Source organism: Protopterus annectens, chromosome 7.part0, assembly GCF_019279795.1.
Source record: "Protopterus annectens isolate FY-2018-M chromosome 7.part0, PAN1.0, whole genome shotgun sequence".
NCBI classification, from domain to species: Eukaryota; Metazoa; Chordata; order Ceratodontiformes; family Protopteridae; genus Protopterus; species Protopterus annectens.
The window spans coordinates 822,780,360-822,793,598 of NC_056739.1; the positions used below are offsets into that span (position 1 = coordinate 822,780,360).

General features: G+C 37.8%; 1 protein-coding gene across 4 annotated transcripts in view; it reads right to left on the reverse strand.

Moving 5' to 3' along the window:
- Nucleotides 1-13,239, reverse strand: part of LOC122806716 (lysophosphatidic acid receptor 6-like) — a 115,692-nt gene that overhangs the window by 17,519 nt on the left and 84,934 nt on the right. The window contains exons 1-2 of one of the 4 annotated variants that reach the window (XM_044077357.1): nucleotides 12,258-12,391; nucleotides 7,846-8,016 (exon numbers count right to left, since the gene is read on the reverse strand). The exons of 1 other annotated variant lie outside the window; for it this stretch is intronic. In XM_044077357.1, coding sequence (XP_043933292.1) covers nucleotides 7,846-7,866 — 21 coding nt within the window. In that variant the 5' untranslated portion in view covers nucleotides 7,867-8,016; nucleotides 12,258-12,391. Of the gene's footprint in view, nucleotides 1-7,845; nucleotides 8,017-12,257; nucleotides 12,392-13,239 lie in introns of those variants that run through there. 2 more of the 4 variants (XM_044077360.1, XM_044077358.1) reach the window with 2 other exon arrangements.

Sequence of the window (13,239 nt, forward strand, 5' to 3'; positions counted from 1 at the left end):
CAAAGGGAGACCTGTACTCTATTATTGGCCTGATGAGAGGAGAGTACAGGGGGAGTACAAGTTATAGAATTATCAGTCAGTTCTCATCTTCATATCATTATAACCTCATTTACCTAAGCTGCTTTATAGATGTATTGGTATTTAAGACTTCAAAAGCCAACTGAGTTACAAAGTGTTGCATGGCATCAGATGAAACCTTCAATGTTGTTGAAGAAAATTGTTTTGCACTGTTAAGTTGCACATCTTGAGAAAGATTTGTTATTATTTATGTTGCTATTTATACAATTAAGCATATAATTCATATTTCTATACATATCTATACATATCTCACGAAATGTGCTCAAAGAGGAATTTTTTGTTGTCATGTTATAGTTTATGTCTGAAATGTTTTTGAACAGTATATGTCTAGTATATATCTAGGTTGTATGGTTTCAAGACATGACAATTTATAAAAGTTTAGCAAAATTATAATTCCGTGTCTGTACACATTATAGTATACTACAGCATTTATAAAAAAATATTAATGTAGTATTACCTCAATAAAGAATACTTCTTACTGATAGCATTGCTTTTTTGTACATTTTAATCTCTTTTCTAGCTGGCAAAATATTTATGCTTTTTAAGTTTTATTTTTTCAGAAAATGCTATGTAATGCAAGGATGTGTGTTGGCTGCTACAGGTGTGACATTACGCACTGCATAGATATTCATGAATTATGTATTTTGAATGTGCTCATAGTTATTACAAATGAATAAAACAAAAAGGAAGTGTACTGTGGAATTTGTCACACTTCTGATGAAGCATTCAGTGACACTGAAAATATATTGAAAATTATAAGAGTTTTGTTTGTGTCAGAATAGGAAGATGTACTGTAATCTTAGACAAGGATCTCTGAACTTTCCTAGACAGCAATGCAGACCTTGGCTTGCTCAACCTCCAAGGCAGACCTAAACAAAATCTGCTGAGGCCCTAAAAACAGAAAATCACCACAAGAAGTAACCTGCCCGCTTTGCTACACTACACTGAAATGCAGTACACTACTGAAGAAAACTAAGAACAGAAGATGTTATGAGAACATTGAAAATACGTGCAATACCATCAGAGAAGTCAGAGTACTATCACCAAAGAAGTCATCTACTCTACAGGCAACACAAAAAGTCAGAATTGGAATAACAGGCAGGCTTGCCATTGAATTATAAAATGAAGTGAACGTAAGACTGTTAATGTTCTGCCCTGGTAATTCAGAAGTCACAGCAAACACTATCTAGCAACAGCCTAAGAGGTGGCATTACAGAGGGATATCATCACATTGACATTACCACAATAAGATCAACAATATGCTTGTCAGTAAGAGATGAAAGAGTTGTATACAGTCAGCAAAATCAAGACCCAGAGCTAACTGTGGCTCAGACCATCAGATTCTTACTGCTAACTTTAAACTAAACAAGAAAAATGACTTGGCCAGTGAAATTTGAACTGAGTAATATTACCAAACAAACCTCTACTGGAGGTGAAGAACAAATATAAGGGATTTGACAGGGTGGACAGAATGCATGAAGAACTATGGGCAGAATTTTGAGATATTAACAGGGAAGTGGCAAAAATAATTTTAAATATAAAGAAGGTTAAGAAGACAAAATGGCTGGAAGGTTTTAGAAGTGGCTGAAGAAAGAAGGCTATCTAAACACTATAGGGATATGGTATGTTATGTCAAACTTTAATGTAGAGTATCATAAATAACAGCAAGAGTAGATAAGAAAGGAGGTATAAATGAAAAATGCAAATAACTGGAAGAAGGCAATAAAATGTAAATGACAAGAGATCTGTTCAAGAAGATGGAATTATATTAACAGAAACTTACAGGTAAAACCGAACATGACAAAAATAGGAGGGACCTGACAGAAACAGAAGGAAAAAAAATCACATAATTCATTCAGAGAAGTACCACCGCTGAAGTCAGTTGCTCTACACACAGCATATTAAGTTGGCAAGAAGGATATCAATATCACTGACACATACAATGATGTGTTCTCCAACTACAGCAAACATCCTGGAGAGTGACGTTAAATGGACACTAGAAAACATTGCTAATAAGTCTGAAACAGCAGCTGAATTCCTTAAAATCCTACAAAATGATAATTTAACACTGTTGCAATTAAGCTGCTAGCAACTATGGAAAACGGGAGAGTAGCCATTGTATTGGAAAATGTCAGTTGATATTCCATTTCCCGAAACAGGCAATGCTACAGGTTGTTCAAATTAACAGCTGAACTTGTAGAAAGTGCTGTATTCCCCAAATCAGAAAAACTATTTCCCCAAAGCTGAATCTGGGGTGACTGCAATCCAAGTGGAGTGCAAGTTAGGTATGGCACAGGTTCGCTGTCAAGAAAGCCATGTGTTGGGAGAGAAAATTATTCAGATTCAGATGACCATGAACTTGGAAAACAGTGAAGTTAAAGAGAGCAATTTCACGTGTTGCTGGACTTGATAAAGAAGACCACCAACACTGGCATTTTTGAACTCCTAGAGACAGGCATTGGGCACCCATTCTTGAACTTGTAGAAAGGAGAGAAATAAAGATACAGCAGGACTTTTTGTTATTAAAGACTTAGAAAATGAATTGTGCTTAAAACCAGTGGAAGAGCAGTGAACTATCCAAAAACATTATGGTCTGCTTAGGAAAGCTTTATAAGTTTAGTGATTTTTGGTACTTCAGTTAAATGAAGGTTATATTAATTTATCCAAGCCTCTGTGCCTGTGGTTTATATTTGATGTTACATGACAATAAAGTACATTTTGACTTACAATCCTATCTACAATGCTGCAGTGGATACAATACCTTTTGTACACTGCACATGATTACACTGAGTATTTGCTTTTTATGATTTTTCATAACATCTACTTCCTTAATTGCTGTGTTACTTTTACTTAACTGAACTTCACCGTTTCCAGATAAATCATAATTTACTTTCAAAACAATTACTTAAATCTTTCACTGTGGCCTGTCACCTTCAGCAGGACACTTTCTTAGCTTGTAACAGTGCCTATGCCCACTCATGCTTTTACAAGTGTGTGTGTGTGTGTGTGTGTGTGTGTGTGTGTGTGTGTGTGTGTGTGTGTGTGTGTGTAGTACTTATATGAGAAGCTGCTACCAAAACAAAAACAAATACACAACATTCTCTTTCTCTGAGTAAAAAGACTTTGTCTGTGTGACCTTTTTACCTTTTGGGTTGGATGTTACATCGACTATTTTGCAGGTGCCTTAATGTTTATAGACATCAGGTTTGGATTTAAGCTGTGTGCTTTCAGAGTATAGCCAGACAGTCCACTTATGCTGTACTAACAAGCTTAGAAAAAGGGTGAAACAGGGCACATTTATGGCTTATAAGGGTTGGCTTTATTGGCCTGTATGCGCCAGTAGGCTTAAAAAGAAAAAGTTATGGGCATTTAGAAGCCATGTAACTGAAACACTAGTATCTCCTTAAGGAGTCATTTGCATATATCCAATGGGCCTCTACTACAAGACGTTTAACATATTACACAGTGAGGACACTAGCTCACAGTGTAAACGTGTATGTGTGTATATGTATATGTATATGAATATGTATATATATATATATATAGAGAGAGAGAGAGAGAGACAGAGACAGAGACAGACAGAGAGAGAACAATATATATATTTATCCTTTGTTGAGCAGATTAATCCCACTAGGCTAAATAGCCTCTTTTCAGGGGAGACCAGAGGTGGTATTTATACCACAAGGTGAAATTTGGCCAGGGCATTGGGGAATTTCCCCTACACTATTCAATAAGTACTGTGGGATTCTGGGATTTTTATACATTTATATCTACAGCCATACCAGTAACTGAAATGCTCAGACATTTAATGCCAGGTCCCAGATTGCAGAGACTGAATCACCGGAAATATATACTTACATATCATAAGCCAATATTGCCAATTCTTGGAATATAATGGCAGTCTTGTGACTGGTATATACAAGTTTGGAGGGTGTGGACAGCTTGCCCTTCTGCATAATACAAGCTTAAAAGAAAAGAGTGATGTTCAACATTTGCTTCACATCTGTATTTTTGTTCTTTTTTTCTTGCATTAGGGTACTCAGCCTTGTGAGTCTCAAGATTTCAATAGAAAGCCATATATATTTATCTTAGTTGATTGACAATACAAAAGGCAAACAAGGAATAGACTTAAGCACTTAACACCCCAGTTCCAACATGCAGTCCTAAAATCCTCCCCAACCTAGCCATATCAGACTAGAGGCACAACTCTCAGAACTCCTTGTCCAGTTTAACCACCTCAGGCTAGAGGTCTGCCATTTATCCTGCAGGACAGGAATGGGTTAATTCTTTTTCAAGCTGGATGGACGGGACAGAGAGAAGATTAGGTCATCTCAGCCACTGCAGAATTAGGGTACTGTGATGGAACTGCCTCTGCCTGCATTGTGGCATGCTTTACATGCCATGGGTGTTTCCCTAGCACAACCCCACACACTCCTCCTAAAGCAGGCATTGTTTCATCTTTCCTGTCTGCCTTGCCATCAGCTCATGCATCAGCTATCTGGATGCTTGAACCCATTTTGTCTGGGTCAGAATCAGGGCTTCATTCTTCAGCATCAAAGAAATGAATAGATAAAAAAAGTTAAAAAGTCTTAGGACCTCTGAGAGGATGCCAAAGTGATGCACTCTTAAAATGTGACAAGTAATGAGCCCTACAGCAGTGAACCCTGATATTTTATTTTATTTACACTTTTTTGACCAGGTAAGTCAGGTGGTAGGTAGCGGATGTGGTATTCATACTGATTAGGGGAAATTTGGCCAGGCCAGTGGGGAACTTCCCCTACTCTTTTCGATAAATGCAGTGGGATCTTTTATATCCACCTGAGCAACCGCCAACCTAGGATATGTGATGAGAGTTTTTCCTGACAGCAATAGGTGTAGTCTGGGGACTATGAAAATCCACTTGTTAGGTAAAAAGAGTGGATGAAGCAGTTAGTAAGCTGGCAACAGCTCCTAAAATGATACTGGACTAATGTTGTACACAAATTAATAGGTTCGCACCAGGAACTTTTACATTTTCCTCTGTGCTATAGTTAGCCAGTTCATGTGCCAGAGCACAGAAGTATTGGCAGCTTGATCAGGGGATAGTACCTGTCCACAGCCTAGATGCAGAGTTCTGCATCCTTTGGAGGAGATCAAGGCCCACATCAGGAAGCATTAATTAAGGAGAAAAGCATTACTCAAGGCAGAAGTGACTATAGCATTTACAACTCCTGAAGGAATAAAGTGTTTGATCTGTGCATTATTCCTATAATGGAAACAAGAAGCTTTAAAGGAAAACTCCACCCTAGAAGTAAAAAAAAATCAATTTTTTTCACTCTCTCTGTTTCCTGACATATTTAAACACCTCAAAATCACTCTAAGCGCTTTATTTGTTATTTTAGCCTGTTTTCCAAAACATTGCTACCAGTAGGGCTTGATATATCAACATGATCTTGTTCTCCCTCAACCCTTTCTCTTTCCCATAATGCTTTGTATGATTCATGCCAGACGTAACTTTGAATTCCCATGCCATCCGCATATAATGAGATTTGTGTGAGTCGATGTTATTTTCTTTACCTTCTGTAAAAGGACTGCTTCTTTTCTGTCTCTAATCACCCTCATTTATGTTTGGCTCAGACCTTGTTTTACACTATACTCAGAAGTTATCCAGCTACAGCCAGAAAAGTAACTAAATTGCAGGCCTTTGTTCAGGGTTTTCTTTTGTAGTTCAAGAGGATTTGACAGTCCCCTCCCTCCACACTACTGCAGAGGTGTTAAAACTGTCACTGCACTGAGAGACCCTTGCAGAATCAATTCTTCTTAGACTACAAAAAAGTCTCAGTCTTGATGGAAATATGCCTCATTCAATTAATGATGGTATCCAAGCTTCCTTGCAGAGAACCATACTCTGAGGGAAAGAGAGAGATCAATGAACTAGAATCCCACTACAAGCAAGCAGCAATGAAAAACATAGAATATTAACATGTTTAGGACAAGAATAAGGCAACAAGAGCACCACAACTCATACAAAAGAACCAACACAACTTCTGACATGCTTAAAAAAGCAAGTGCAGTTTTATGCTGCTTTTGCCCCATAATAATTCCTCAAACACTTCTTCAAATAACATCTCCAACTGGAAACATACAGATCATAAACAATGGGCCCACAATGCAATCCTGCAGAACCCCAAAAAGCAGAAGGCATCTTGTGAAAAGAAATGTATTCCTGACACATCTCTCTGTGGAGACTCTGAAATGTATGGGAAAAACAGTTTAGGACTATGGTAGGAAAACTGCAGTAGAAATGCAGGCATTTGGGCAGCATCCCATAGTGTGTTGTGCTGGGTGCAGTAATGTGATCAAAGAGAACCAAGGTGGCCATCTCTGCAGTATACAGGGGGACACAGCTGACCAGGGTTTGAAAGTGGCCTGGGTGCTGCAGAATCCATGCAAGCAGGGAGAGGAATGAAGAGACAATACCTACTCACTTTGCCTATGTGAGAGGTTGAGGGGGCATGTCATGGAGATGTGTCTTCTATTTATGCTTCCTTAGAGGAGACCAGAGACCTGGCAAGGAGCCACCCATTGCAGAGGGGGTGCCTGAGGGGCTACATCAAGTGCATACCTGCCTCTTGATCATTTATATGGCACATGGGGGGTATTTACAGAGAAAAAAAAACTTTTACTGGCTACTAGAATGACAGCTTTACCCTAACTGGCTCTTGCTCTACAGTAGAATGAATGAGCGGGAGGGGGGGTGTCACAGCAAAGAAAAAAGCTGCATTATGGAGTGAACTGCAGGAAAAGCATTCTAATCATTGACAATAAAGCAGATGATATACAGCAGGGTTGATAACAAAGGAAGCTTTCCACTGGAACCCAAAAGCCCATATACTACAGCATCCCTTAATTTAAAAAGGTGAAAATTTAACAAAGCTGGTGCAGTAGCAACAGGAATCAAGCACAAGATAACTGCAACCTTGCCTTGGGAAATACAAGCACCCATTCTCTAGTGGACAGAGCAGAAGATCCTGCTGGCAGAACATAAGCAAAGCTTTCAGGTGTGATGTTCCCTGATTGTACAGTTCATGTCATGTTACAGTATCTTCTGGACAGTGCTTCACTGTTTAGGCAACAGAATAAATGTGCAAAATAGGGAAGTATGGGGAGGGTGTACTTCACTAATTACTATCATTGGCTGCTGCGAACAGGGAAGTATGGGGAGGGTGTACCACATTAATCACTATCATTGGCTGCTGTGAGCAGGGAAGAATGAGGAGGGTATACCACATTAATAACTATCATTGGCTGCTGTGAACAGGGAAGTATGGGGAGGGTGTACCGCATTAATTACTGTCATTGGCTGCTGCAAACAGGGAAGTATGGGGAGGGTATACTGCATTAATTACTATCATTGGCTTCTGCGAACAGGGAACTATGGGGAAGGTGTACTGCATTAATCAGTATCATTGGCTGCTGCTTTTTGCAGTAGGTGAAAGTACTGGAGGTTAAACCAAGGAAGCCCAAGATGTAGAGCTTAGACACATGCAGACTTAGAGGGCACTATGCTCTGTAAAGAACTGGAAGGTCTTCTTGCAGAACCAGGCACTTCTTTAGGGAGATGCCCCTCAGATATAAACAAACTATATTTTAGCATGATCAACTACTGTTTTTTCAAAGTCTACTTCTCTGTGAAGGCTGCACTTCTCATTTCCAATTTCTGCACCTCAATGACCTAGACAGTGCACAACAAGCTAAGGAACTCCATGGGTAGACTGCATCCCTAACCTTTGTCATGCCCTTGTTCATCGATGGCCAATTTTCAGATAGTCAGTCACAGATCTTAAAGTGGCTGCCACATATAGTACTAACCACATCATCACGTTTCAGTGAGAAAGACACATACAGCTGAGTTCCTGATGCATCAGTCCACAATGTCAAGTGTTTCTTTGCAGCACACTGTAAATTGAAAACAAAAAAGAAGACATTACTGACCCATGTAGTACCCATAAAGCAAACAGAAGCATTTTAAGGTTATTACTTTTGCTGCTTTGTACTGTAAATGGTTCTGTAGGTAGAACAATGACCTCCGATACTATAAAGATCAAGAGACTGTAGGCTCTAACCCTATACTAAAAGCCTGTATTCATGTCCCCTTACTGACACTTAAGTGACACTATACTACAGCACAAGGGGCACCCCCAAGACCCCATCCTTAAAATTAAACATTAAACTAAGGTCACATCTGCCTGAGCTGATGGCAGCTCAGGTGGACGTTAATAATACTTCAGCATACTGGAAGAAAACCAGAGATAATTTTATTACACTACCATAAAATGATACAGTTCAAAACAGACAATGAAAGAGTCAACCATTCTTCCAAGTCTGTTTTTTAAACACTGGTATCATCCTCCTCATCCCTGTAGCTTTTTTCCCTCCTTTACGCCAATTTCCTACACACAAAACATACATCTTAAATCTCCCAGATATTAAAGTTCTTTCCATCACAGATAACATTAAAATGCTCTTTGCTTATATTTCATTTTTAATAGACCATTCCCTATTTTTAAAACTGTGTTTATCAGATCGTTATCTGTCTTCCAATCATGTAACTTCAAGGGAAAACGTAGGTAACCCAATTTTCTTTTTCCATTCCCCCCACCTTTTTATACATTTCATATTTCCCATAATTTCTGCCTCTCATATCCCACAAATCACTCAGTTACTACCTAATAAAGCAGTATTTTATTTAAAGCTGACCATAAAAACACAGAAGAGAAAACAAACCTGGATGTGCCATCCCTAACTTCCATCTGAAACCTCCCAATATACCAATATACTAGTATACCACATTTAACTGGTTTTAGCCCACAATAAGTACAACAGCACTGTCCTCATTTTCCCAGTCTACCATGTAGCCATGTCTTTTACCTTTACTTCCATTCTTTTTTAATTTTTGTACCCCATTTCTGTTTCTGTTCCTCCCCTACTTCAAGTGTACCCCCAAAACAGAAGATGCCATTATCTTTAACATTATTGTTTTAACAGCACAGTAATCATTTCAACTTTTACTTATAGAGGTACAGATAAAACAAAAAATAATTATGGAAAAGGCATCTAATTAAGAACCCCTTTTTTAAATATCAGGGCTTGAATCTGATGTATTAACTTACAACTTCTCAAAATAAAGTAAAATTTTAGGAGGAATGGAGCAAAGATTTGAGAACTCATTAGAGGCACCCCTGCAAAATTTGGGCAGTTGGGAGGTATCATACCCCCATCCCAAGTATCATCAGTTTTTTTTCATATTCAAATCTAAAATAAAACAACTCTCACTCCACCATTACTTCCCTGAGCCTTTTAATAACAATGTTTTTTTTTCCTTCTAGAGGTTTCAAATAATAAATTTAAACACGATATATAAAACAATTGGCTTAGACAGTACTAAATAAAAACAAACACAAAATTTGTCTGATTAACCATGATGAGTTCCAGTGAGTGACATTAATAATTACTGTACTGACTGGGGACACTTTAATGGCAAAGACCCAGGCCATCCCTCCCACTGCTTACATAAAGGCCCCTGCAACTCTGTATGAAGACTGTACTGTACTGTGTATTAGCAGAACAGGACTCTTGTGCAGGTGGAATTGACGCTACCGGGCTCTCTGTATTCATACAAAATAAGTGCCACCTTTAACCATGGCCCCACCACAACCCTACTTTAAGATCAAACAAATTCATCAGGGCAAAGTATATGTCAAGACACATCTGATAATGGAATAATTACATTTTTATTTCTTTACCAGGGCAGCGCATCGATTAATATTGACCAATTTCAGACTCACCTCTGGTGAAATACAGAACATTTCACAAACAAAAAAGGCAGAAAAGTGAACAGTAACAGAGTAGTTCAAATTAGGTAGAAAAAAAGGTAATATAAACATACTAAACAAGCAGAGTTTAATGTGTAATATTTGCATGAGTTTCTAAAGTTGTCAACCTTCGGTATTCTTTGAGAGCAGCAGGCAAGTGGAATGGAGAGGAACGATATGTTAGGTGATACGTGCTGTGTTGAAGCAGGAGCATTGGTGTAAATCAAGAGGAGTTTTGGGTTTCACAGTCTGAATTTGGCGTAAATGTTGATTTTCTTTAGGTCAATAAAGAGGACTTGCCAAAAAGTGAATTTAAAATTATGACTGGTCTGTACGTCATCGTAAATGTTAGCACACAGCATCTAAAGGGGAGACCCAAAGCTGAATTTAAGGCAGAAGTGGCTAGTCTATCTGCTTGGTTTCTCCCAAACTTTGATATGCAAGTTCTATCCTTCAGATGCTGTTTGCTGTATATCTTTGCTATAACAAAATATGTACTTATACTGTACTCATCTTTTATTTTGGTATAATGCTATTTCTGTCTATATTCTCCTGTAGCCTGCTTGCATTTTATTTACCCGTTTTACTGCTAATATTTTGTGAGTTGCCCAAAGGCATACGTGAAAATAATCCCTCAGCTAAGTGCAACTACCCTTTTCAGTAAATGCACAAATAAAAACATAAACACAGGTACCACACTATAAATTCAGACATTACCAGCACTTCTGTTTTCCTGCTTAATTTATTTTTCCTCTCAAGATCTTGAAAAACATGTGCATTTCTCTGATTAATTAACGTACTGACCACATTCATCACTGGCCTTTTGAATATTTTTGTAGCTGCAGATTTACTGTCCAGCAGTTTTACCAACTTTCTTCCCACCTACATCATTAGGATGACAGAGGAATACAACCACATGCAGTCATTTCTGTACCAGAACTGTGCTATACACTGAATTCTAATTAAAGTAAAAAAGTAACTGAGGCACTCAGATGGGCAATTGTTGTGATGAATATGATCACATAGTAATAACAATAATAATAAGATGCCAATGTCCATCAGAAATAAAGAGCCCTGATAAAAGTCCAGATTGAGGTACAAAACTAAATCAAAAGGAAAATGAATAAAAAAAGCTCTGCTACAAAAGAAGTAAGAGACTAGCAAAGGGAGTTTAGTCTGAGAGAACTCGGGAGAATAAAAATATAAAGTCTTGTCAAAATTCAATAATTAGTCATGCTGTAAATATAACAATATGTCAAAGTAAAGCAAGCAGGTTTATCAAAAGGCAAGGGAAACATACAAAATTAGCATTTAAAGATGCTATGCAAACTTCCACAAGGCAGCAAGCAGGTGAAGACTGCGTTTAAGATGGATGTCAGCTGTAGAAGTAAGGAAATGCAGTGACTCTAAAAACTGTCTGCAAGCAAGCGGCTAAAAACAGAAAGCAAGAATGTTTAAAGACATTTTAAAAAGCAAAGAATAACAATGCACATTTAAAATTTTAACTTACTGCTAAATCTGATGAGTGAATACAAAGCAAACTACTTTTTAATTAACATTCCGACACTTAAGAAAAAGAAACTGCATATACAAGGGTGTTTTGAATGCAAGCTAAATATTTACTTAGGGAAAACTTACATTCATTAAAACGGTCTACCTCTCAACTGTACAGATTTTTGCAGAATACCTAGATATTTGCCTTGTATTTTTGGTCCATTTTTCATAAAATTGTGGGGGGTTTTTTTGATAAATTAGTGACAAATCATTAAAGATTGAAGTTAGAAAATAATGACAGATAGTTTCAGACTTCATACCTTTCAAAAAAATTCATGCTAAGCTAATGCAAAACCTGTTATTCTATCAACTTTCTAAGTTTGTAAAAGCAATATTTTAAAAAATGCCCCACATTTATTTATGGTTTTGTCCAGATTTCTTGCTCTAAGAGGTTAAGAGGTATGACACAACATACTAGAATTTGTGTTTACTAAACTGTATTTACTGTTGTCTATTCATTTCTTGGCTTTTCAGAAAACAATAGAAAAAAGACGGGCTCACAACAAATTTAGAAATTTTAGGGAGTGTGCTGCAGAAAAGTGAGTGGGGGAAATTCGAACAAATGATAACAGAAGTTAAACAAGCAGAGTACAGTCCACATTGATAGGAACAACCTAGCAGAAATCTTTCACAAATTAAATGAAAAATAAGGCATGCAAAATCTAAAGAAATATTAATATAAGTAAGATGAAAACATGCATTTTAACTTTAGAATCAGCATATGCAATCATCATTTTGTATTCTGCTGAAACCACTGCCTGTGTGACTCACCTGAATTATAATAACAGGTTGATCCAGTTGTTTAATAATACGTTTTAATAAAACAGCTCATTGTGTATCGTTCTCCCGTCTTATTCTTTCTGAAGTATTTAACTTGGTGCATAATCCTATTTCAACCTATCCTACATTCATTTCCTTTTTCTGGCACATTTATTTCCTCTCTCTGATTGGTTTGTGTTTGTGGTGAGGTTTAGAGAATTCCCTTCATGTGGGAAGTTACCTAGCTTCTTGAAACTGTCCACTGACATTAGTCACAGTATGTCTGCTGCTGCTTACTTATAAGGGACAGTTAATGTGCTGCTCTATGCAGTTGTGAAATTGAATGTTTTAAATACGCATTAAGAAACAGCTTGAAACTTAACAGGTCTGCAGTTGGCTGCTTATTTAACAAACAGGTTAACAAACAATGGGGGATAGATCAGCAAAGTCGTTGTATGCAGATGATGTGGCATTACAGGCAGACTCTGAGCAAAAACTTTAGCAAAGGTTAGGGGAGTGTAAAGCAAAACTGAAGGTGCATGGGATGAAACTGAGTATTAATCAGACAGTTGTGATGGCAATAAATGGGGGAAATCAGAAGAAGCTCAGAACTGAGACAGAATGGAAAATGGTGCAACAGCTAACAGCTTCAAATATTTGGGGTGGGGTTGAGGAGAGAGGAAATCTGATTGAGGAGGTCAAAGCTAGAAACAGAGAGGCTTCAGCCAACTTGAACAAAGTGTCAGGTACATTGTAGTGCATGACAGAAGAATGCCAAAGAAGCTGAAATGTATGGTGTACAAAACAGTGGTGCAACCAGTACTACTGTATGGTACATCAACCAGGGCAGTAAAGGCACAGCAGTTGAGGAAACTAGAGGTAATGGAGATGAAGTGCCTGAGATGGGTGTTCAAATGCATACTGTGGAACATACAAAGAAAAGAGGACATAAGAGCAGAAGCCAAAGTAGCTACAATTCCAGAAAAGGTTAATG